At 34.4% G+C, this 27,906-nt stretch overlaps 1 protein-coding gene across 1 annotated transcript in view; it reads left to right on the top strand.

The window, feature by feature from the left end:
- The window catches only part of Ccdc7 (coiled-coil domain containing 7), a 109,858-nt gene that overhangs the window by 48,342 nt on the left and 33,610 nt on the right, over positions 1-27,906 (top strand). Inside the window, exons 10-13 of the mRNA XM_076872895.1 lie at positions 6,619-6,691; positions 26,031-26,061; positions 26,421-26,510; positions 27,057-27,073. Of these exons, the coding sequence (XP_076729010.1) occupies positions 6,619-6,691; positions 26,031-26,061; positions 26,421-26,510; positions 27,057-27,073 (211 nt within the window). The remainder of the gene's footprint in view (positions 1-6,618; positions 6,692-26,030; positions 26,062-26,420; positions 26,511-27,056; positions 27,074-27,906) is intronic.

Raw genomic sequence — 27,906 nt, 5'->3', positions numbered from 1 at the left:
ATTTATAAGAGTAAACAGTAACCCAGCAATCAAACAGAACAAGAAGTAATATGAGCAGCATAAAAAAGCAAGGAAGAAAGGGAGTACAAACAATGAAGGACAGCCTAAATATTCAGGAGGACCTAGAGTCACCAGAAAAATGGTCATATAAAGAACTCAAGGAACACCTTAGACAGATGGAATGGAACCTTAAAGAGGATATGAGACAGAAAATCCAAACAGTGAAGGAACACATTGAAAATGAATTACATAAACAGACAAAAGAAGAAGTAAAGCATCTTTATCAGGAGAAAGAGATTATAAAAAAAATCAAACAATAATTCTAGAAATGAAGGAAACGATAAACCATATTAAAAACTCTATTGAGAGTATCACTAACAGTGGAGCTTGTAGAAGCCAGAATGTCAGACAATGAAGACAAAATATATCATTTGGAAAAGAGTCTAGCCAACTCAGAAAGGCTGGTAAAAAATCACGAGAAAAACATCCAAGAAATATGGGACAATTTAAAAAAACCAAACCTACGAGTCATCGGGATAGAGGAAGGTACAGAGATTCGAACTAAGGGAATGAGTAACCTTCTGAATGAAATAATTACAGAAAACTTTCCAGAAATAAAAAAGGAAACGGATATACAAATTGTAGATGCATACAGGACACCGAGCACACAAAATCACAGTAGACCAACACCAAGACACATTGTTATGAAGATAGCCAATGTACAGAACAAAGAGAAAATATTAAAAGCTACAAGAGAAAGGAGGCAGATTACATTCAGGGGTAAACCAATACGGTTAACAATGGATTTTTCATCACAGACGCTGAAAGCGAGAAGATCCTGGAATAACATATTTCAAACACTGAAAGACAATGGATGCCAACCAAGAATTCTGTATCCAGCAAAATTAAGCTTCAGGTACAACAAAGAAATAAAAATCTTTCATGATAAACAAAAGCTAAAAGAATTTGCAGCCAGAAAAACAGCATTACAAAGCATCTTGAGCAAAGCCTTACACGAGGAAGAAATGAAAAACAACAACCAAAACCATCAGTGGGAAGTGCCTCAGTAAAGACAGAGGGCAGGGGGGAAAGCTAACCATGGAGAAACAAACTAAATAATAAAAAAAAAGATAAATAATCAAACATGGCTGACAGTACAAACCATATATCAATAGTAACTCTAAACGTTAATGGCTTAAACTCTCCAATAAAGAGACATAGGCTGGTAACATGGATTAAAAAAACAAATCCAACAATATGTTGCCTCCAGGAGACACATCTGATTGAAAAAGACATACACAGGCTGAAGGTGAAAGGGTGGGAAAAACTATACCACGCACACGGTCCTCGGAAGCAAGCAGGGGTGGCCATCCTCATATCGAATAAAATCGACTTCAAGACTAAGTTAAGGGATAAGGAAGGACATTATATACTGTTAAAAGGAACCATTCACCAACAAGACATAACAATTATCAATTTGTATGCACCAAATAATGGTGCTGCGACGTTCATAAAACAAATTCTCCTCAAGTGCAAGAATCAAATAGACCACAACACAATAATTATGGGTGACTTCAACACACCTCTCTCACCATTGGACAGATCCTCCAAACAAAAGTTGAATAAAGAAACTATAGAACTCAATATCACAATCAATAACCTAGACTTAACTGACATATATAGAATATATCAACCATCATCAAGTGGATATACTTCTTTTCTCAGCAGCACATGGATCCTTCTCAAAAATAGACCATATATTATGCCATAGGGCAACCGTCAGTAAATATAAAGGGGTGGAGATAATACTATGCATTTTATCGGATCATAATGGAATGAACCTGGAAATCAATGATAAAAGAAGGAAGGAAAAATCCTGCATCACCTGGAAAATGAACTATGTGTTACTGAATGATCAATGGGTTACAGAAGACATAAAAGAGGAAATCAAAAAATTCTTAGAGATAAATGAAAATACAGACACAACATATAGGAATCTATGGGACACAATGAAAGCAGTTTTAAGAGGGAAATTCATCGCCTGGAGGTCATTCCTCAAAAAAAGGAGAAACCAACAAATAAATGAGCTCACACTTCATCTCAAAGCCCTAGAAAAGGAAGAGCGAAACAACAGCAAATGTAGCAGAAGGCAAGAAATAATTAAAATCAGAGCAGAAATTAACGATATTGAAACAAAAGAAACCATTGAAAAAATAAACAAAACTAAAAGTTGGTTCTTTGAAAAAATAAATAAGATTGACAGACCCTTAGCGATGCTAACGAAGAGAAGAAGAGAGAGAACTCAAATTACTAACATATGGGATGAAAAAGGTAATATCACAACAGATGCTACAGAAATACAGAAGACAATTAGAAATTATTTTGAAAACCTATATTCCAATAAAATAGAAGATAGTGAAGACATTGATAAATTTCTTAAGTCATATGATTTGCCCAGACTGAGTCAGGAGGATACACACAATTTAAACAGACCAATTTTAATGGATGAAATAGAAGAAGCAATCAAAAGACTACCAACCAAGAAAAGCCCAGGACCGGATGGGTATACAGCAGAGTTTTACAAAACCTTTAAAGAAGAATTAATACCAATACTTTTCAAGTTATTTCAGGAAATAGAAAAAGAGGGAGTTCTGCCAAATTCATTCTATGAGGCCAACATCACCCTGATCCCCAAACCAGACAAAGACACCTCAAAGAAAGAAAACTACAGACCAATATCTCTGATGAACCTAGATGCAAAAATCCTCAATAAAATTCTGGCGAATCGGATACAAAGGCACATCAAAAAAATTGTGCACCATGATCAAGTAGGATTCATCCCTGGGATGCAAGGATGGTTCCATATACAGAAATCAATAAATGTTATTCACCACATAAATAGACTTAAAGATAAGAACCATATGATCATCTCGATAGACGCAGAAAAAGCATTCAACAAAGTACAGCATCCCTTTATGTTCAAAACATTAGAAAAACTAGGTATAACAGGAACTTTCTTCGACATTGTAAAAGCTATCTGTGCTAAGCCTCAGGCTAGCATCATTCTGAATGGAGAAAAATTGAAGGCATTCCCTCTAAAATCTGGAACAAGACAGGGATGCTCCCTATCTCCACTTGTATTCAATATAGTTCTCGAAACACTGGCCAGAGCAATTAGACAGACGAAAGAAATTAAAGGCATAAAAATAGGAAAAGAAGAACTTAAATTATCACTGTTTGCAGATGACAAGATTCTATACCTAGAAGACCCAAAAGGGTCTACAAAAAAACTACTAGAACTAATAAATGAATTCAGCAAAGTGGCAGGATATAAAATCAACACGCATAAATCAAAGGCATTTCTGTATATCAGTGACAAAACTTCTGAAACGGAAATGAGGAAAAACACTCCTTTCACAATATCCTCAAAAAAAATAAAATACTTGGGAATCAACCTAACAAAAGAAGTGAAAGATTTATACAATGAAAACTATAGAACCCTAAAAAGAGAAGTAGAAGAAGATCTTAGAAGATGGAAAAATATACCCTGTTCATGGATAGGCAGAACTAACATCATCAAAATGGCGATATTACCAAAAGCTCTCTATAGGTTTAATGCAATGCCAATCAAAATCTCAAAGGCATTTCTTGTAGAAATAGATAAAGCAATCATGAAATTCATATGGAAAAATAAATACCCAGAATAGCAAAAGCAATTCTAAGCAGGAAATGTGAATCAGGTGGTATAGCGATACCAGATTTCAAACTATATTACAGAGCAATAGTAACAAAAACAGCACGGTACTGGTACCAAAACAGGCGGGTGGACCAATGGTACAGAATAGAGGACACAGAGACTAATCCACAAAGCTACAACTATCTTATATTTGATAAAGGAGCTAAAAGCATGCAATGGAAGAAGGAAAGCATCTTCAACAAATGGTGTTGGGAAAACTGGAAATCCATATGCAACAAAATGAAACTGAATCCCCTCCTCTCACCATGCACAAAAATTAACTCAAAGTGGATCAAGGAGCTAGATATCAAATCAGAGACTCTGCGTCTGATAGAAGAAAAAGTTGGCTCCGATCTACATATTGTGGTCGGGCCCCAAATTCCTTAATTAGGACACCCATAGCACAAGAGTTAATAACAAGAATCAACAAATGGGATTTACTTAAACTGAAAAGTTTTTTCTCAGAGAAACAATAAGAGAGGTAAACAGGGAGCCTACATCATGGGGACAAATATTTACTACTCACACTTCAGATAGAGCCCTAATATCCAGAATATACAAAGAACTCAAAAAATTAGACAATAAGATAACAAATAGCTCAATCAACAAATGGGCCAAGGACCTGAACAGACACTTCTCAGAGGAGGACATACAATTAATCAACAAGTACATGAAAAAATGCTCACCATCTCTAGCAGTCAGAGAAATGCAAATCAAAACCACTCTAAGATACCATCTCACTCCAGTAAGATTGGCAGCCATTAGGAAGTCAAACAACAACAAGTGCTGGCAAGGATGTGGGGAAAAGGGTACTCTTGTACATTGCTGGTGGGTCTGCAAATTGGTGTGGCCAATTTGGAAAGCAGTATGGAGATTCTTGGGAAAGCTGGGAATGGAACCACCATTTGACCCAGCCATTGCCCTTCTCGGACTATTCCCTGAAGATCTTAAAAGAGCATACTACAGAGATACTGCCACATCGATGTTCATAGCAGCACAATTCACAATTGCTAGACTGTGGAACCAATCCAGATGCCCTTCAATAGATGAATGGATAAAAAAGGTGGCATTTATACACCATGGAGTATTACGCAGCACTAAAAAATGACAAAATCATTGAATTTGCAGGGAAATGGATGGTATTAGAGCAGATTATGCTAAGTGAAGCTAGCCAATCCTAAAAAACAAATGCCAAATGTCTTCTTTGATATAAGGAGAGCAGCTAAGAACAGAGCTGGGAGAAAGAGCAGGAAGTAAAGATTAACATTAAACAGAGACATGAGGTGGGAGGGAAAGGGAGAGAAAAGGGAAATTGCATGGAAATGGAGGGAGACCCTCAATGTTATACAAAATTACATATAAGAGGTTGTGAGGGGAATGGGGAAAATAAACAAGGAGGGAAATGAATTACAGTAGATGGGATAGAGAAGATGGGAGGGGAGGGTAGGGGAGGGGGGATAGTAGAGGATAGGAAACGTAGCAGAATACAACAGTTACTAATAGGGCATTATGTAAAAATGTGGATGTGTAACCGATGTGATTCTGCAATCTGTATTTGGTGTAAAAATGGGAGTTCATAATCCACTTGAATCTAATGTATGAAATATGTCAAGAGATTTGTAATATTTTGAACAACCAATAAAAAAAAGAAAGTCTGATGTCATCCAGCTATCAGTCAAAAGTCAAGAGGTGGACTGGGGCAAGACTCTCTTGAAATTTTCCTGGGATCTCCAATAAAATTAGAGGGCAGGAGCGGGTATGCCATTCTTCTCCTCTATGAAATTATCCATTCTTTCCTTTGAGAGTGTTTCCTTTTTCCTTTTCCTATCCCCTCTAGTAAAGTCATGCCCGCTACTTGAAGTGACATGTCTGAAATCCTTTTACCATGGTTGCAAGAATTGCTACAAAATGGGGGCCTCTGCAGCTGCCTTGGCTTCACAGCAGGCTGCTGCCCTGTAATAATACTGAGTTGAAGATCCTAAGTTAGTGGAGTCATAGGTAGATAATGGCCTTTAATTCTTTCTGAATATTGAATTTTCAAATTGTAACCAGAATAACAGTTTTTGTTCCTCATAATTCTTTAACATATTCAGGATATAAATTTAAATCATGTTGTATGCTATCATCAGATTGCTCTTAAAATACTGTTTTGAATTACGATAGGAACCACTATATAATCCAACAACCCCACTACTACAGTTATGCTTCAGGTTATATGTTTCCATATTATTAACATTTTCTTTGTACATGTCATATCTTGTTTAGTAGAAAACCTGGAGCAGTGACTATCTTCTGTCTTGTACTTTTTATGTCCCAAGACTGAAAACTTTTGTTTTCCCATTGATTATTATGAATCCTTAAAAAGGATTATTGTTTACCTTTTTAAGAAGCATCTCAGTTTCCTATTTAAGTTATTTGATACAGTTGGAAAACAATAGGTTAGACATATTCTTTCCATTGTCTTTAGCAGCAGCAACCAAAATAAATCTTTATTAATAGACTAAAATCATCTGATGTGCTCTATCACATATAGTTTACATTTGCTGGACCTCAGTAAAGTTTTTAATTTATCAGAGGCCAAGTTTTGATTAAATTATATAATCTCTCTGAGCCTGAATTTATTAATTTAAAAATAGTGATGGTACTTTTTTTTTGAGTTATTTTAAGGATTACGAAAATGCAAAATAACATGGAGATTTGCACATAATAGGTATTTAATAAAATTATATTTTCATTCATCATAAGCATTTTGCTACTTAGTATTCATGTCACCCTCCTATCTCCTAATTATGCTTATTTAGTTTTAACATCTAATGCATGAGTTATATTAGCATAGAACTATAACTTCAGTCATTTTAATGCCTTTACTTTTATTATAATAGATACTGCTTCAGTGACTAACCAATTCAATATGATGTTGAAAGTATTTGAAAAACAGTCAGATATGTTGAAAAGGTAAACTTTTAAAACAACTCTTTTTTCCCGTAATTATAGCATGTATAAATGAATAAACAAGATGTGGTATATGCATATAATGGATTATTATTTAGCCTTAAACAAAATGCTTTATCTGTGCTATGACATGAATAACAGGACATTGTACTATGTAAAATAAGCCAATTGTAAAAAGACAAATACTGTCTTATGAGTCCCCTTACATAAGTTATCTAGGGTAGTCAGTTTTAGAGACAGAAGGTAGAATGATGATTGTAAAGTGACAAGGAGAGAGGAAGATGGGGAATTATTTTTTAATGCATATAATATAACTTTAGTTTTATGTAATGAACATACCTTTGGATATTGGTTAAAAAATAATGTTAATGCACTTAACAGAACAGAACAGTACTTAAAATGGTTAAGATTGTTAATTTTATGTTATATGTGTTTTACCATAGTTTGAAAAAAACAAGAAAAATCAAATGATACAAAATGTAGTTTATGTATAGTCTTTTCACTGGTAAATTCATATAATTCCTCTGTAAGTAAATGTACTTTTTCTTTTAATTGACAAATAAAATCATGTTTATTGATGGTGTACTACATGGTGTTTTGATATGTGCATACATTGTAGAATATCCAAATTAAGCAATATAGCATATTCACCATCCTCACATTCTTTTTTAAAATTTTTTTGTTTTAATTAGTTAACATGACAGTACAATGATCTTGACATATCATACATTTGAATCAGATGGGATATAATTTCTCATTTTTCTGAGTGTACAGGTTGCAGAATCCCATTGATCATGCAGTCACATATATAAACACAGCAATAATAATGTCTATTTTATTCTGATGTCCTTCCTTTTCCCCCTACCCCTCCCTTCCCCTCCCATCACTTCTCTCTATCCAATCTAATGTGACACACTTTTTTTCCCCTCACATTTTCATAAATGTATTTTGTATAAGGATGAGGGTCTCCTTCCATCTTCCATGCAATTCCGTATCTCCCTCCTTTTCCCTCCCACCTCTCTTCCCTATCTAGAGGTAATCTTCTTCTCACATTCTTATTATTGATTTTTGTGGTGAGAACTTTAAAAATCTACTGTCTTAGAGATGTTGAATTCTGCAATATATCATTATTGACTATAATCAACATGTTGTAGAACTCTAGAACTTAATACTGCTATGTAACTCTTTTCTTTTCACAAACACGTTCCCATTTTCCTTCACCTCCTGCCCTACTTTGAAACATTTTTTTTGGGGGGGGGGGTGTACTAGGGAATGAACCCAGGGGCACTTTGCCACTGAGCTACATCCCCAGTCCTTTTTATTTTTTAATTTGAGACAGGGTCTTAATAAGTTGCTGAAGATCTTGCTAAGTTGCTGAAGTTAGTATTGAACTTGTGATCTTCCCACTTCAGCCTCATGAGCCAGTGGGATTACAGGCATGCACTGCCATACCTTTTTGAGTGCCAACATTATGCTAAAAATGTTTTGGATTTGGAACATTTTGGACTTCAGATTTTCTAATTAGTGATGCTCAATTTGTAAAATCTATGCTAATGTTCCCAAATCTGAAATAGCCTGAAATATGAAATACTTCTGGCCTCAAGCATTTTGGAAAAAGGAAGCCGAACCTGTAGGAAATGAATTTATCAAGCTGAATAAATACAAGATCAATAAGCAAAAAGTCAGTTGCATTTGTATATACTAGTTGTTAAAAATTGAATGTGTCTCCCAAGAAGTTGAAATTCTTTATCCTTGCTACTACAGAGTGGCCTTATTTGAAAGTAAGACTGTTGCAGATATAATTAGTTATTATGAAGTCATAATGAAATAGGATGAACCATTAATCTAATATAATTGATATCCTTATAAAAATCGGAGAGTATAGATACACACAGAAGGGAGACTTTCAGGTGAGGGTTCAGGCAGAGGTTGGAGTTATGCTGTTACAATTCAAGGAATGACAGAAGATAGAAGAGGCAGAAAAGTTTCTTCCTTAGATGTTTCAGAAGGAGTGTAGCCATGGAAACACCTTAATTTGGTGTTTTAAATCTTCATGCTTGGGAAATTCAAGATGATGGAATAGAGAAAGACTTCATTCTTAGTTGCTCCATGGCTTGGGATTCAAGCAATGGGAGTACTGTTCCTTAGTGAGGTGGGTGAAAGAGGGATTTCACTAAAATTTAACATTGGACAGCCAGAGTAACTTGGGTTCATTAAATGAAGAAGAAAGAGTACAATAGAGCAGAGCTGCTTGGGGCAGCAGTAGTGGTAGTGGTGCTGGTTCACCATAGAGGGAGGAATAATACAGAGAGAAATACAGATTTGGTATGGAACAACCTGAGATCAGAAAAGTAGCTTGATCTTAGCTGATCCAGAGGAAGCTCTGTGCATTGGTGTTTGAAAAGTTCTGTTTTCCAACTGACCAGAGAGCTGAGGTGGGAGCCATTTTGAAGTAAATATGCTGCAGCTGCTACTTCAGGAGCCAAGAGGTCATCCTAGCAAACAGTGTCACACTGTTCCATTAGGTGCCTACTGTATGATCTAGGAGAACATGATTAAAACAGGCACAGAAAAGATTGTACCCAGTGGGATTCAAGTTGGAAAAGTGAAAGGGGCACCAACTTGCTTTTCCTTTTTAGTCTGGCAGCTCACATGACCAGCTGAAGCTAATTGGAAATCTGAACTGCTAGATGTGAATACACTCAGGGATCAAGCCTAGCAAATATGTTTCTGGGCATCAGAGTGTGGGGAAGATTAGGTCACCTGCCCCAGAACTAGAATTCTTGGGAGGCTCTTGAGATCCAGACTCCCAATAGAGATTAGCAACTACAAGGCCGAAGGAGTATGTTGATCTAATGTCTCCAGAGCAGATGTCACCAACAAAGCCCCTGTGGCCTGAAGACCTAATCCCCAAATTTCAGAACTCCATTTGAAGAACTTTGCAGCAACTCCACCTTGGGAATGCAATAATATGTGTGGACAGAACTCCAATTGACAGTGCTTTCCACTTCATCCTACCTCATGTTGGTGAGAAGGGAAGGTGAGACTTATTTCAATCAGCTTGAGTCTTAAACCACTCCAACTGGCAGCTCTCTCGCTCTCTTTGTGTGTGTGTGGGTGGGAAAGAGAGAGAGAGAGTAAGAGACAGAGGGAGAGATGTCTGTGATTTGTTTAAGTCCATTTTTAATGTACATATTTGGTTTTATCCCCCTCATTTTTAGCATTTTTAAATACATTGTTTTTCCCTGCCTTGTCTTTTGAGGGTTAAAGTTTTTTATTTGTTTATATATTTTTTGTATGGTTGTCATTTGTTTCTTCTAACAGAAAAATTCTATTGTTATCCCTCTCTCTCTCTCTCTCTCTCTCTCTCTCTCTCTCTCTCTCTCCCCTATTTACTTTGTTTCTTCCATTTTCTCCTCCATCCTTATAACTATCAACTGCTACATCTCTTCTGCATTCTGTTTACTTTTTGAAATTGTAAACTCTTTTCTACCTTCCTAGCACATTTTCTTTTCTCTTAATTAACTGTATTTTTACCATCTTTTAGAACTAATTGGTTTATATAATTCCTTCCCCCACCATTAAATCTGATGCAATTATTACTGCTGTGGATAACATAGTCAACACAAGCTGTTTGCTTTAAAACCATATATAGTTTATGGTAATTGTTTTTACTGTTGAAAGTTGCTAATCTCACCATTTTTTGGTTTGGGTAGTAATTAATATTATATATATCATATAAGGTCCTTGGTATTTATTTTAATTCTATATATTGTTTGCATTGATTGTAGCTATTTTTTTGTTTTGCCCTATTCTGTGAAGTTAACATGATAGAGACTCTGCTGTTGAACTAAACTCAACCTAAACAGCACACCTTGCTCCACACACAAATAAATGACACTCAAATTCAGCTGTACTTTAATGACCAGAAGAGACAGAAACACAAACTTACAACCAGGTCCCAAGTAGAAATGGATAAGTGTGGACCCTCAGGTCCCATCTTCAAATATCCACTGCTATAGCAAAAGCAGTGAATTAGCACAAAGACTGTGGATACCACACTTATGAGGAGTTTTCAATGTAAATTACTCTAGGACACTTTGGTAAGTGAACACAATAATATTGCTGTAGTTTCCCAGAACTTCACTTTGGTAATGTGTCCTAAAATGGCCCACACATAAGAGTAGAAGAGAAATATCTTCCAAAGATTCATAAAACACAACACAGGAGTACAAGAAATATGAAAAACAAGGTAAAATGACACCTCCTAAAGTTACTTATCAACAACTGATTAAGTGGATGAAATATCAGATAAAGAATTCAAAAGAAACATTAAAATGGTCAGTGAATTTCAAGGGACCACAGAAAAACTACCAAATGAATTAAGAAGTCAGTATATCATATGAATGAGAAGTTCAATAAGCAGATAGAAATATTGAAAAAGAACCATTGTAAATTAAAGACAAAATAAATCAAACAAAATGTTCAGTTGAAAGTCTTTCTAATAGAGTTGACTAGACTAAAGGCAGAAATCTCAGAACTGGAAGACAAAGTGTCTGGCCTTGAACATTCAGATGAATTAAGGAAAAGAAAATAAGCAAACATGATTAAGCTATACAAGACCTCTGGGACAACATTAAGAAACAAATTTAAGAATCAGAGGAGTTGAAGATAGTTGTAAGATGCAGGCTAAGGGAATTGATAAACTCTTCATGGAAATAAAAATAAAAAATCTTTCCAACTTTCAGAATGTGATGGACATCCAGATACAGGAGACATTCACAACAGCCAAGATCAACAAAAAAACTCTCCATGACACATTATAATTAAAATGACTAATATACAGAACTAGAACTAGAATAGAATTTTTAAAACCTCCAGGGATAATATCATGTCACATTTATAGTGAAGCTAATCAAGATTACTTCTGATTTCTCAGCACAAACTCTAAAAGCCAGAAGGACTTGGAGTGATGTGATGAAAAAAAATAACTGTCAACCAAGACTACTATATCCAGCAATGCTATTCTTCAAAATCAAAGAGGAAATAAAAACATTCCAAGATAAGCAGAAATTAAAAGAATTCGTGACAACTAAACTGGCGCTACAGAGCTTAATTAATGAAATACTCCACATAGAAGAAAACAGAAGAGCTCATAAGTAAACAAACCTCATTTGAAGAGTAGCTAAGCAAATGAGAAACAAAACCAAATTAAACATTATAAATAAAATGGCAAGAATTAATATGCACCTCTATAATAACATTGAATGTAAATGGTCACAGCTCTCAAATGAAAAGACATAGATTGGCAGAATAAATTAAAAAGATTCAACTTATGTTTTTTTGCAAGAAATACACCTTACAGGCAAGGTAGCCACGGGTGTAAGTAAAAGACTGGAAATTAATATACAATCTAAATGGAACCCCCCAAAAAGCAAGAGTAACTGCTCTCACATCTGACAAAAGAAGACTTCAAACCAAAATTAATAAGAAGAGACAAGGAAGGTCACTTGATACTGGCAAAAGGAACAATCTAACAAGAATAAATAATAATATAATAATAATAATAATAATAATAATAATAAAAATTTATGCTCCAAACATGGGTGCAACTACTTATGTAAAAGAGACACTACTCAAATTGAAGTGTCAGGTACACCTAGTACAATAATACTGGGTGATTTCAGTACACCTGTCTAACCATGAACTAGGCATCCAGACATAAACTAAGTAAAGGCTCTTTGGACCTGAAAAATATGATGAATAAAAAGGACCTAACAGAATATTTTATTAAACAACATCTGAATACTCTTTTTCTCACAATGGCTCATAATCTTCTTCAAAAAAGACCATATTTTAAACTACAAATCAACTCATAGCAAGTCCAAAACAATTGATAAAATTTCTTGAATCTTATCAGATCATAATGGAATGAAATCAGAAATCAACAGAACAACACCCTACAGAAACTATATAAACACTGGGAAATTGAATAATACACTTTTAAAAAAAATTATTTATTCATATATTTGTTATACATGACAGCAGAATACATTTCAATTTATAGTACACATATGGAACACAATTTTTTTTTTTACTCTGGTTGTACACAAAATAGAGTCACACCATTTGTCTTCATACATGTACCTAGGATAATGATATCTATCTCATTCCACCATCTTTTCTACCCCTATGTCCCTCCTTTTTCTTCCTCCCCCTGGCCCTATCAAAGGTCCACTATTCCTCCCATGCTCCCCCTCATCCCCATTATGGATCAGTATCCATTTATCAGAGAAAACATTCAACCTTTTTTTTTAGGATTGGCTTGCTTCACTTATTCCCCAACTTCATCCATTTACCTGCAGATGCCATGATTTTATTCTGTTTTAATGCTGAGTAATAGTCCATTGTGTGTATATATCACAGATCAAGATAAGATCCATTCATCTATTGAAGGGCATTTAGTTTGGTTCCAGAATTTAGCTATTGTGAATTGTGTTGCTATAAACATTGATGTGGCTGTGTCACTGTAGTAAGCTGTTTTTTTTTATTAATTTTTATTGTTGTTTGTTCAAAACATTACATAATTCTTGATATATCATTTGCAGTAAGCTGTTTTTAAGTCCTGTGGGTATAAGCTCGCTGAGGAGAGGGATAGGTGGATCAAATGATGGCTCCATTCCAAGTTTTCTAATGAAACTTAATATTGCTTTCCAGATTGGTTGCACCAATTTTCAGTCCCACCAGCAATGTGAGAATGTTCCTTTCCCCCCCACTTCATCACCAATAGTTATTGTTGTTTGTATTCTTAATAACTGCCATTCTGACTGGATTGAAAAGAGTCTTAAGAGTAGTTTTGATTTGGCATTTCTCTAATTGCTAGAGATGTTGAACATTTTTTTATATATTTGTTGATCGATTGCATATCTTATTCTGAGAAGTGACTGAACTTCCAAAGCACTATACAGATTTAATGCAATTCAAATCAAAATCTCAATGACATTTCTCATAGAAATAGAAAAAGCAATCATGAAATTCATCTGGAAAAATAAGAGACCCAGAATAGCCAAAGTGATCCTTATAAGAAGAGATCCTTAGTAAGTGGCATCACTCTACCAAGCCTTAAACTATACTACAGAGCAATAGTAACAAAAACAGGATGGTATTGGCACCAAAGTAGACTTGTAGACCAATGGTACAGAATAGAAGACACAGAGACAAACCCATATAATTACTGTTAGCTTATATTAGACCAAGAATCCAAAAACATATAGAGAGCAGAGCCGCCGCCTGCTGCCCATGCCTGCAAGATAGGCAGACCTGCAACTGACCGGCAGAACAGGCCCAGCGGCCCACTGGCATGGAAGACACGCCACCCCAATTGGAGGAGGACCAGAGCAGAACCGCCGCCCGCCGCCCGCTCCTGCAAGGTAGGCAGACCTGCGACTGACCGGCAGAACAGGCCCAGCGGCCCACCGGCATGGTAGACACATCACCCCAATTGGAGGAAGGGCCTAGCTGACGCCCGCAAGGTAGGCAGACCACGCGACCTGGAGAAGGGGCCCAGCGGCCCGCCGGCAAGACAGACAGATCACCCCAATTAGAGGAGGAGCACAGCCGCTGCCCGCCCCTGCAAGGGAGATTTTGCAACTATACAAGAGCAATATAAATATATAGGGGGAATATTCAATAACACAACAGTTTCACCAAGCAGAAAGAAACGTGAGCAGTATGAAAAGACAAGGAAAGAAAGGACCACAAGCAATGCAGGTTAACTCAACTTTAGAAGAGGTAATAGCTGCAGCAGATGGAATGTCAGATAAAGAATTCAGGATTTACATGCTTCAGATGATCTGGTGTCTCAAGGAAGACATTAGACAGCAAAATTAGACAATGAAAGATCACTTCAACAATGAATTACATAAACAAATCCAAGAAGCAAAAGATCAACTATACAGGGAGATAGAGGTTATAAAAAACAAACAAACAGAAATCCTAGAAATGCAGGAAGCAATAAACCAACTTAAAAACTCAAATGAAAATACTACCAGCAGAGTAGAACACTTAGAAGATAGAACATCAGACAATGAAGACAAAGTATTTCAACTTGAAAAGAACATAAACAGCTCAGCGAGACTGTTAAGAAACCATGAGCAGAACATCCAAGAAATATGGGATAACATAAAGAGACCAAACGTAAGAGTCATTGAGATACAGGAAGGTATAGAGGTCCAAACCAAAGGAATGAGCAATCTGTTCAATGAAATAATATGAGAAAACTTCCCAGACTTGAAGAATGAGACAGAATCCCAAATCCTAGAAGCCTACAGAACGCCGAATGTGCAAAATCATAAGAGATCCACACCTAGACACATTATAATGAAGATGCCCAACATAAAGAATAAGGAGAGAATTTTAAAAGCTTCAAGAGAAAGGAAGCAGATTACATATAGGGGTAAACCAATCAGCATAACAGCTGATCTTTCAACACAGACTCTGAAAGCTAGAAGATCCTGGAACAATATATTTCAAACGCTGAAAGAAAATGGGTTCCAACAAAGAATTGTGTATCCAGCGAAATTAAGCTTCAGGATGGAAGATGAAATTAAAACCTTCCATGATAAACAAAAGCTAAAAGAATTTGCTGCTAGAAAACCATCTCTTCAAAACATCCTCGGCAAAACATTATAGGAAGAGGAAATGGAAAATAACAATGAAAACCAACAGTGGGAGGTAGTACAGTAAAGGGAAAAAAAATCAAAGAGGAAAAACAAACCATGTGAAGTAACATAAATAAACAAATATGGCTAGAAGAACAATCCATATCTCAATAATAACCCTAAATGTTAATGACTTAAACTCACCAATTAAGAGACACAGTCTAGTAGAGTGGATCAAAAAAAAAAAAAAAAGATCCAACAATATGCTGCCTACAAGAGATGCATTTGATAGGAAAAGACATACATAGACTGAAGGTGAAAGGTTGGGAAAAATCATATCACTTATATGGAATTTGGAAGCAAGCAGGAGTGTCCAAACTCATATCAAATAAAATAGATTTCAAGCCAAAGTTAATCAAAGGGGATAAAGAGGGACACTACATGCTGCTCAAGGGAACCATACACCAACAAGACATAACAATCATAAATATATATGCCCCAAACAATGGTGCAGCATGTTCATCAAACTCTTCTCAAGTTCAAGAGTCTAATAGACCACCATACAATAATTATGGGAGACTTCAACACACTTCTCTCACCACTGGACAGATCTTCCAAACAAAAGTTGAATAAAGAATCCATAGAACTCAATACTGCAATTAATAACCTAGACTTAATTGACATATATAGAATATACCACCCAATATCAAGCAGTTACACTTTTTTCTCAGCAGCACATGGATCCTTCTCAAAAATAGATCATATATTATGTCACAGGGCAACTCTTAGACATTATAAAGGAGTAGAGATAATACCACACATCTTATCTGATCATAATGGAATGAAACTGGAAATCAACAATAAAAGAAGGAAGGAAAAATCATGCATCACTTGGAGAATGAACAATAGGTTACTGAATGATCAAAGGGTTATAGAAGATATCAAGGAGGAAATTAAAAAATTCTTAGAGATAAATGAAAACACAGACACAATTTATCGGAATCTATGGGACACAATGAAAGGAGTTCTAAGAGGAAAATTCATTGCCTGGAGTTCATTCCTTAAAGAAAGGAAAAATCAACAAATAAATGATCTCACACTTCATCTCAAAATCCTAGAAAAAGAGAGCAAAACAACAACAAAAGAAGTAGAAGGCAAGAAATAATTAAAATCAGAGCTGAAATCAATGAAATAGAAACAAAAGAAACAATTGAAAAAATTGACAAAACTTAAAGTTGGTTCTTTGAAAAAATAAGTAAGATCGACAGATCCTTAGCCATGCTAATGAAGAGAAGAAGAGAGAGAACTCAAATTACTAGCATAAGGGATGAAAAAGGCAATATCACAACAGACACTTCAGAAATACAGAAGATAATTAGAAATTATTTTGAATCCTTATACTCCAATAAAATAGAAGATAATGAAGGCATTGATAAATTTCTTTAGTCATATGATCTGCCCAGATTGAGTCAGGAGGATATAGACAACCTAAACAGACCAATATCAGTTGAGGAAATAGAAGAAGCCATCAAAAGACTACCAACTAAGAAAAGCCCGGGACCGGATGGGTATACAGCAGAGTTTTACAAAACCTTTAAAGAAGAACTAATACCAATACTTTTCAAACTATTTCAGGAAATAGAAAAAGAGGGAGAACTTCCAAATTCATTCTACGAGGCCAACATCACCCTGATTCCTAAACCAGACAAAGACACCTCAAAGAAAGAAAACTACAGACCAATATCTCTAATGAATCTAGATGCAAAAATCCTCAATAAAATTCTGGCAAATCGAATACAAAAACATATCAAAAAAATTGTGCACCATGATCAAGTAGGATTCATCCCTGGGATGCAAGGCTGGTTCAATATATGGAAATCAATAAATGTTATTCATCACATCAATAGACTTAAAGATAAGAACCAAATGATCATCTCGATAGATGCAGAAAAAGCATTCGACAAAGTACAGCATCCCTTTATGTTCAAAACTCTAGAAAAACTAGGGATAACAGGAACATACCTCAATATTGTAAAAGCTATCTATGGTAAGCCTCAGGCTAGCATCATTCTGAATGGAGAAAAATTGAAGGCATTCCCTCTAAAATCTGGAACAAGACAGGGATGCCCTCTCTCACCACTTCTGTTCAACATAGTTTTTGAAACACTGGCCACAGCAATTAGATGAAAGAAATTAAAGGCATAAAAATAGGAAAAGAAGAACTTAAATTATCACTATTTGCAATTGACATGATTCTATACCTAGCAGACCCAAAAGGGTCTACAAAGAAACTATTAGAGCTAATAAATGAATTCAGCAAAGTGGCAGGATATAAAATCAACATGCATAAATCAAAGGCATTTCTGTATATCAGCGACAAATCCTCTGAAATGGAAATGAGGACAACCACTCCATTCACAATATCCTCAAAAAAAAATTAAATAAAATACTTGGGAATCAACCCAATAAAAGGGGTGAAAGACTTATACAATGAAAACTACAGAACCCTAAAGAGAGAAATAGAACAAGATCTTAGAAGATGGAAAAATATACCCTGTTCATGGATAGGCAGAACTAACATCATCAAAATGGCGATATTACCAAAAGTTCTCTATAGGTTTAATGCAATGCCAATCAAAATCCCAACGGCATTTCTTGTAGAAATAGAGAAAGCAATCATGAAATTCATATGGAAAAATAAAAGACCCAGAATAGCAAAAACAACTCTAATCAGGAAGTGTGAATCAGGTGGTATAGGGATACCAGACCTCAAACTATTCTACAGAGCAATAGTAACAAAAACAGCATGGTACTGGTACCAAAACAGGCTGGTGGACCAATGGTACAGAATAGAGGAAACAGAGACCAATCCACAAAATTACTACTATCTTATATTTGATAAAGGGGCTAAAAGCATGCAATGGAGGAAGGATAGCATCTTCAACAAATGGTGTTGGGAAAACTGGAAATCCATATGCAACAAAATGAAACTGAATCCCTTTCTCTCGCCATGCACAAAAGTTAACTCAAAATGGATCAAGGAGCTTGATATCAAATCAGAGACACAGTGTCTGATAGAAGAAAAAGTTGGCTATGATCTACATACTGTGGGGTCGGGCTCCAAATTCCTCAATAGGACACCCATAGCACAAGAGTTAATAACTAGAATCAACAAATGGGACTTACTCAAACTAAAATTTTTTTTTCTCAGCAAAAGAAACAATAAGAGAGGTAAATAGGGAGCCTACATCCTGGGAACAATCTTTACTCCTCACACTTCAGATAGAGCCCTAATATCCAGAGTATACAAAGAACTCAAAAAATTAAACAATAAGAAAACAAATAACCCAATCAACAAATGGGCCAAGGACCTGAACAGACACTTCTCAGAGAAGGACATACAATCAATCAACAAGTACATGAAAAAATGCTCACCATCTCTCGCAGTCAGAGAAATGCAAATCAAAACCACCCTAAGATACCATCTCACTCCAGTAAGATTGGCAGCCATTAGGAAGTCAAACAACAACAAGTGCTGGCGAGGATGTGGGGAAAAGAGTACACTTGTACATTGCTGGTGGGACTGCAAATTGGTGCGGCCAATTTGGAAAGCAGTATGGAGATTTCTTGGAAATCTGGGAATGGAACCACCCTTTGACCCAGCTATTCCCCTACTCGGTCTATTCCCTAAAGACCTAAAAAGAGCATACTACAGGTACACTGCTACATTGATGTTCATAGCAGCACAATTCACAATAGCAAGAACCAACCTAGATGCCCTTCAATAGATGAATGGATAAAAAAATGTGGCATTTATACACAGTGGAGTATTACTCTGCATTAAAAAATGACAAAATCATAGAATTTGCAGGGAAATGGATGGCATTAGAGCAGATTATGCTAAGTGAAGCTGGCCAATCCCTAAAAAACAAATGCCAAATGTCTTCTTTGATATAAGGAGAGTAACTAAGAACAGAGTAGGGAGGAAGAGCATGAGAAAAAGATTAACATTAAACAGGGATGAGAGGTGGGAGGGAAAGGGAGAGAGAAGGGAAATTGCATGGAAATGGAAGGAGACCCTCAGGGTTATACAAAATTACATACAAGAGGAAGTGAGGGGAAAGGGGAAAAAAACAAGGGGGAGAAATGAACTACAGTAGATGGGGTAGAGAGAGAAGAGGGGAGGGGAGGGGAGGGGGGATAGTAGAGGATAGGAAAGGCAGCAGAATACAACAGACACTAGTATGGCAATATGTAAATCAGTGGATGTGTAACCGATGTGATTCTGCAATCTGTATACGGGGTAAAAATGGGAGTTCATAACCCACTTGAATCAAAATGTGAAATATGATATATCAACAACTATGTAATGTTTTGAACAACCAATAATAAAAATGATTAAAAAAAAAAGAACTCAGGGCCACTGGAAAAAACAAACAAAACAAAAACATACATTGGAGAAAAGATAGCCTCTTAACAAATGGTGCCAGGAAAACTGGAAATTCGTATGTTACAAACTGAAATCCAACCACTATCTCTTACCATGCACAAAACTCAACTCAAAGCAGATCAAGGACCTAGGAATTAGATCAGAGATCCTGAGCCTAACAGAAGAAAAAGTAGGTCCAAATTTTTACCATGTCAGCTTAGGATCTGACTTCCTTAACAAGACTTCTAAAGCACAAGAAGTAAAATGAAGAATCAATAAATTGGATGGATTCAAATTGAAAAGCTTCTTCTCAGCAAAAGAAACAGTGAGGTAAAGAGAGAGCCTACAGAATGGGAGACAATTTTTACCACATGCACATTATATAGAGCACTAATCTCTAGTATATAAAGAATCAAAAAAATTAACACAAAAAACAAAACAAAACAAATAATCCAATCAGTAAATGGGCTAAGGAACTGAATAGTACACTTTGGAATGATGGATGGGTGATTGAAGAAGTTAAAGGAGAAATTTTAAAATCCTTAGGCTCAAATGAGAATAGTGATACAATATATCATAACCTCTGGAATACTTATAAAGGCAGTTCTAAGAAGAAAGTTTACAGTTATGAGCACTTACTTAAGAAAATTACAATGATCTCAAATAAACAACCCAATGATGCATCTCAAGGCCCTTGAAAAATAAGAGCAAATCAATTCCAAAACCAATAGAAGGAAGAAATAATTAAAATCAGAGCCAAAATCAATGAAATTAAGAATAAAAAGCAATACAAAGAACTGATGAAATAAAGAGGTAGTTCTTTGAAAAGATAAAAAATATTTATAGGCCCTTAGCCAACTAATCAAGAGAAAAAGGGAGAAAAACCAAATGGATAAAATTCGAGATGAAAAGGAGAAATTACCACCAATATCACAGAAATTCAACAAATCATTAGGGACTATTTTGAAAGTGTACACTCAAATGAACTGGAAATCCTAGAAGAAATGGATACATTTCCAGACAAATAAGCTCTGGAAAAACTGAATCAAGAGGACACAGAAAACCTAAACAGACCAAAAACTAGCAGATAGAAGCAGTAATAAAAGGCCTTCCAACAAAGCAAAGCCAAGGACCAGATGGATTCTCTGCTGAATTCTACCAAATTCTTAAAGAAGAACTACTGTCAATACTCCTTAAATTATTTCATAAATAGACAAGGATGGAATTACACTTCCAAATTTACTCTATGAAGCCAATATCACACTCATGCTACAACCAGATAAGGACACGTGAAAGACAGAAAACTACAAATATCCCTAATGAACTTCAATGCAAAAAATATTTAATAAAATATTATATAATCATGTTCAACAACATATTATGTAGACCATACACCACAACCAAGTTGGTTTTATTTCAGAGATGCAAGGATGGTTTAATACACACAAATTAGTAAATGTAATTCATCACATAAATAGAATTAAGGATACTTAGTAATTTCAATACATAGATTCATAGAAGGTCTTTGACAAAATTCAGCATCCATTTATGATAAAATCACTGAAGAAACTAGGGGTAGAAGGAACCTACCTCAACAACATAAAAGCTATGTGAAAAACTCAAAGCCAACTCAAATAAATGGCAAAAAAATGAAAGCATTTTCTTTATAATATGGAACAAAACAAGGATGCCACTCTCACTACTCCTATGTAATATAGTACTAGAAATTGTTGTCAAAGCAATTAGGTAATAGAAAGAAATAAAGGGGATAAAAATAGAAAAAGATGACATCAAGTTATTACTGTTTGCAGATGACATGATCCTACACCTAGGAGACCCAAATAATTCCATCAAAAGACAAGAGCTATAAACAAATTTGGCAAAGTATCAGGTTACAAAATCAGTATGCAAAAATCAATAGCTTTCTGTATAACAACAATTAATCTGATGAGAAAAAAATCAGGAAAACAATCCCATTCACAATAGCCTCAAAAAAGAGAAATATCTAGAAATGAATCTAAACAAGGATGTGAAAGACCTCTACAATGAAAACTAGAAGACATTTAAGAAGAAATTGAGGAAGGCCTCAGAAGATGAAAAGATCTCCCATGTTCACAGGCAGAATTAATAGTTAAAATGATCAATATACAGATTCAATGCAATGCCCATAAAAATACCAATAACATTCTTCACAGAACTAGGGAAAACAGTTCAAAAACTCATTTCGAAAAATAAAAGACTCAGAATAGTGAATGCAATTCTAAACAAAAAAAAAACACAAAAGCCAAAAATGCTGGAGACAATACCTGACTTCAAATTATACTGCAGAGCTACAGAATATAGTGAGAATGGTACTGGCATAAAAACAGGCACATAGACTAGTGGTAAGGAATGGAAGACACAGAGACAAACCCACACATCTACAGTCACCTGATCCTTGACAAAGGTACCATTTAATAAATGGTACTATGACAACTGATTATTCATATGTAGAATAATGAAACTAGACCCTTATCTCTCACCCTCCACAAAAATGAACTCAAAATGGATCAAAGATCTGGGAATTAGATGCAACTTTAGAGGAAAATGTAGGATCTATATTCCAACATATAGACATAGGCAATGATTTTCTCAATAGGAAATATAAAGCTCAGGAAATAATGTCAAGAATTAATAAATGGGATGCACAGCAAGGAAACAATTAGGAATGTGAAGAGAATTCTACACAATGGAGAAAATCTTTGCTGGCCACTCGTATAACAGAGGATTCATATCTGGAATATATAAAGAATGCAAAAAACTTTACTCCAAAAAATTAAACAACCCAATTAATATAAATGGGCAAAAGAATTAAAAAGACACTCTAAAAATAAAAAAAATATAAATGTCCAATAAACATATGAAACAATATTCAACATCATTAGCAATTAGGGAAATGCAAATCAAAACTACACTGAGATTCCATCTCACACCAGTCAGATGCTGGAGAGGATGTGGAGAAAAAGAAACACTTTTACACTGTTGGTGGAATTGTAAATTAGTGCAACCACTATGGAAATCTGTATGGATATGTGTGATATATGCATATCATATATCATATGTACATATATACAGTGATATATGCATACCCATGTTTATAGCAGGAGAATTCACAATAGCCAAAGTATGGAACCAGGCTATGTGTCTATTAATAAATTAATGGAGTTTTTCAGCCATAAAGAAAAAATGAAATTATATAATTTGCAGAAAAATGGGTGGAACTAGAGACAATTATGTTAACCAAAATGAACCAAACTCTGAAGGTTAAGGGGGTTTATGTTTTCTCTCCTATGTGGAAGCTAGAGAGGAAAAAGGGAAAAGAAAGGTGGAGGGACTGATTTCATGAAAATCAAAGAGAGATTGGTAGAGGAAAGTGACAAAGTGGTATGATGTGGGGAGGGAAGGGGAAAGTGTTGGGGAATGATATTAGCCAAATTATATTGTTTTTTATTGTACATATGTACATATATGTAAGAACAAATCCCATCATCACATATAACTATAATATACCAACAAAAAATGTGGGAAAAAATCTTCACGTTTCATCTTAAGTAATCCAGATCATGATACTTTGTTACTAAAGCCCTATAGAACTAATGCACTAGCAGTCAACATTCTGACAATGAAATAAAGAAGGCAATTCCATGTATAATAATATCAATGAGAATTTGATTGAATTTAACAAAGAAATGCAAACAAAACTTATGCACTGAAACTACAAAATATAAATGAAACAAATTAGAGACCTCAATATATGGATATATATATATGGGCTGTTAAACTTAATAATCTTAAAGTGGCAATAATTCTTAAATTGGCATGCAGATTTAATGCAATGTCTTTCAAAATCTGTTTCTATTTTGCCTAAATTGATAAAATAATTCTAAATTTCATATGGAAAATGTAAGGAACACAGAATAGCCAAAGCCAACCAAAGATCAATAGAGTTGGAAGACTCACACTTAACTGATTTTAAAACTTAACAGAAAGCTATGGTATTCAAGGCAATGTGATACTGGCATAAAGATAAACATATAGATTAAATTGAATGTCTAGAAATAAACTCTTACATTTATGCTCAATTGATTTTTAAGACAAGACCAATGTCTTGTCTTAAAAGAATAATTTGTCCAAAAGTACTGGAACAAATGGTTATCTACATGCAATAGGATGCAGTTGGATTCTTTCTTAATTTTTCCTCTTAAATTAACTCCAAATTTTCAAAGACATAAATTTAAGAGCTAAAATTATAGCCTCTTAGAAGAAAGGGGTAAAGCTTTGTGACCTTGGGTTAGGCAATAATTCCTTAGATTTGATATGAAAAATGCCACCAACTGAAGGAAAAAATAGAATAATTTAATGTCATTAAAATTTAAAACATTAGTACTGTAAATGATAACCATGAAGAAATAAAATCTGGGCACAGTGGTGCATCCCGGAAATCCAGTGACTTTGGAGGTTGAGGTAGGATGATGGCAAGTTTGAGGCCAGCCTCAGCAAATTAGTCTCAAAATTAAAAGTTACAGAAAAAAAGGACTGGGATGTAGCTCAGTGATAAAGCACTCCTGGGTTTATCAATATATAAAATATATATTATGTTAAATATATAAAAAGAATGAAAAAACAACTCATAGAAAGTGAGTTTATTTATTCAAACAGTATGCATTGGATTCATGTATAAAACACTTACACCTCAATAATAAAAATGTAAATAGGTAAGGAACTGAATAGATATTTCTTCAAAGGAGAAATACAAATAGTTGATAAACTTGTAAAATATTTTTAACTTCATTAGTCATTAGGAAATTGAAAAGCAAAGTGATAATGAGATATTACTTCATATCCATGAGGATGGCTTAAAAGGCAGACAATATCAACTGTTAGCAAGTCTGTAGGACCCACAGACATTTCTGGTAGGAATTTAAATGGAGCATTCACTTTAGAAAATGTTTTTCTTATTGTCACTTCCTCATAATGCTGAATACAGAGGTAACATATGACCCAGGAATTCTATTTCTAGGTTTGTATTTGAGGAAAATGAAAACATAGTCATACAAAACTTGTATATGAATGCTCATAATGTCATAGTTCATAAGAGTTAAAAAGGAGAAATAATTGAAATGTTCATAAACTGAGGATTTGAGAGATAAAATGTGAGATATCCACACACTAGATTATTATTGGGCAGTAAATAGGAACAAAGTTCTAATACATGCTACAACAGAGATTGACCTTGAAAACATGCAAAGTGTAAGAAGCCAGTCTCAAAAGACCACATGTTGTATGATTCTATTGATATGAACTATTCAGAATAGGAACTTTTATATAAACAAAGCAAACCACTGGTTTATATATATAGGCTGTGCTAGGAGGAATAGAGAATGAGTACTAATGGGTATGAAGTTTAATTTTTGATAACTAAAATGTTCTAGATTAGTGGCGATGGTTGCTCCACTTGGTGAATATATTAAAAGGCATTTATATATTTTTTTAAAGAGTGAATTGTATGGAATATTAACTATATTTTACTAAAGTTGTTATAAATTCCAACTTAATAAACAATATATTTGTCAAAAATCTATGATTTATTCATAGTATTTAACAGATGTTAGCAAATGGTGACCCATAAGTCAAATCTGTCCTGTAGCTTATTTTCATAAATTAAATATTATTGGAACAGAGCAACACTCATTCTTTATCATCTACATTTGATTTTGCATATCGAATAGTTGTGGTACATACCATTAGGCCTGTAGAATCTAAAACATTTACTGTTTGACTCTTTACAGAAAATGTTTGGCAACCTCTGCTATGGAATAGCATTTTAAAAGAATGAGAAAAATCTTTGCTTATTAATAAATTAGGTATCAAACATTATGTTAAGTGAAAAAATAAGTTTGGAGTAATATGTAGAGTGGTCATTTGTATTTAAAAAAAGACATGGAACTCTAACCCAGCAACAAAAATTATACAACTGAATAGGTACATTCACTCTTATGTAGATGTATTCTGAAACTATAATAGCTGTGTATTAATATCTCTGGGTAGAGCAATGGATTTTTGGAGTAGGAATCAGAAATGTATTCTAACCTTGATTGTATTATTTTAAACTCTTTACAAAAAATATATAGGTGTGTTACATAAATAAAAACATAAATGTAAAAGTCTAGCACATTACTGATAGATATAATACAATTTTATATTATGTTTTCAGAGCTGAAGATGATCAAGGCTTATTAGAAGCTGTGAGTATGTCACTTTCAATTTGAAATTGCACCTTGTCCATGAGTTTTTAATAGCCTCTAGAATTGCCAGTATTACATTATCCTAAATAGAGACACAATGTTTGCTCACTTTATTCAAAAGTTTTCTATGAAAATGTAAGCTGGAAAGCTTTGGGATATTCTTTTAATTTTACTATATTATTACTCAGAAGCACTTCATTTCTGAAATCTTATTATGTAATATTATATAGTCTTCTGAATATTTTCATTCATTACCAATCCTAGTTTTTATTAACCTTAATACAGATTAATAGCAATAATTCATTATTTTTAATGAGTTAATGAAAACTTTGGTCTTCATTATTATTATTTTTCTTTAGAAGTACAAACAGATGCAAAATGATTTTGAATTATTATCAGAGGAGAAATCAGTGCTGGAAAATGAACTACAAAAGTTGAAGGATATAGAGGTTGGTAAAACTTTAGTGTCTAAAATTGGCATATAGTATCTAACGAAGCTGCTTATTTCAGGATAGGAATCAAAGTGATATTTAAATATTTTATAATATATTTTCAAAATAAAAAATTATAATAGTTTAAAAATAAAATAATCTTATCTTCTAAATTATCACATTAGTTATCAAAACCAAAATTATGCTATGAAAACATTCTGAAAGATATTTATCTGCCAAATATTTAACTTCATCAATTTATCAGTAAGTTAGAATTTTCAAGAATCTTTTACTTGCATTATATATTTTCCCTGCAATTAACTAATGATTTGTTATAGTTCACTATACCAAGCACAGTGAATAGAAATGTCAAGGATAAATGAACTTTTATTTCTTTTAGTATTTTCTTGTTTTTATACAGCTTATAAATTTAAATTATCAACAACAAAGTCAAATTGATTAGAAGTGAATTTTTATTTACCACTTAAAAACACCAGTTGTGTGGTTGGATGAACATATTCTTGAATCCGCTAAAGTTGGATATTGATATTTCTTCCTTCCTAGAAGAAGAAGCCAACATAGTACTAGGAGATTAGCAATTTAATCAGTCAGAGAAGTAGTGATTTTATACAAGTATCAAACATAAGATCAGGACTGTTGTATATATTCAATTTAGAAATAATTCTGTTTAGATATAGACCAAGTAGAAATAGAAAATCAGCACAAAAAAGGCTGAAAATCTATCATGTAATCTGCCCATGTGTGCATTTTAATTTTATACTCTTACAGCCAATTTTCTTCCAACGTAGCCTTCCTTTTTATAACTTAATAGTTTCTCTCAATAATTTTTTTAGACAGCCAAGCTGAATAACAAAAAGCATATTTGGTTTCTGTGATTGCTTGTGAAATATTAATCAGCGTTACTGTGAACTGGTTGTTTTATTTTCTATTTGTCTCAATTTTCTATTTTTATAGTGTTTCATTAGGTTCTTCTGTCTTATGTATATTGCCCAACTACAAAGCCACTTTCACATTTTTGATTTTATGTTATAGAACCATCCCACTTCCAGGTCTCCAAATCTGTATTTTGCCCATCCCGTGCAGGAGCTGGCTGAGAAATAAAAGCTAGGAAAAATAGAACAACAAAAAAATCACAGGACATAGAAAGTAGTTTCAGATGGATCCAGCTTCTAGACTAAAGGCAAAATGCAACCTGTGCCTGCTTTGTTTATATCAAGAAACATCAGAGGCCTTCCATATAACGTTCTTCACCAAAAACAGTTGAAAGTGGGCTGTCTCAACAGGTTATGCCCATCTCTGGAGCTACTATGGGGAATCTTCCTAACAGAGTGGAGATAAAGGTCACGTGCGTTGGGCAGTCTATTGCAGTGAGGAGCCACAGATAGTTCCCAAG

This window comes from Callospermophilus lateralis, chromosome 13, assembly GCF_048772815.1.
Source record: "Callospermophilus lateralis isolate mCalLat2 chromosome 13, mCalLat2.hap1, whole genome shotgun sequence".
Classification (NCBI taxonomy): Eukaryota; Metazoa; Chordata; class Mammalia; order Rodentia; family Sciuridae; genus Callospermophilus; species Callospermophilus lateralis.
The sequence above is the reverse complement of the archived record's forward strand: the minus strand, read 5'-3'. Positions and strand labels throughout refer to the sequence as shown.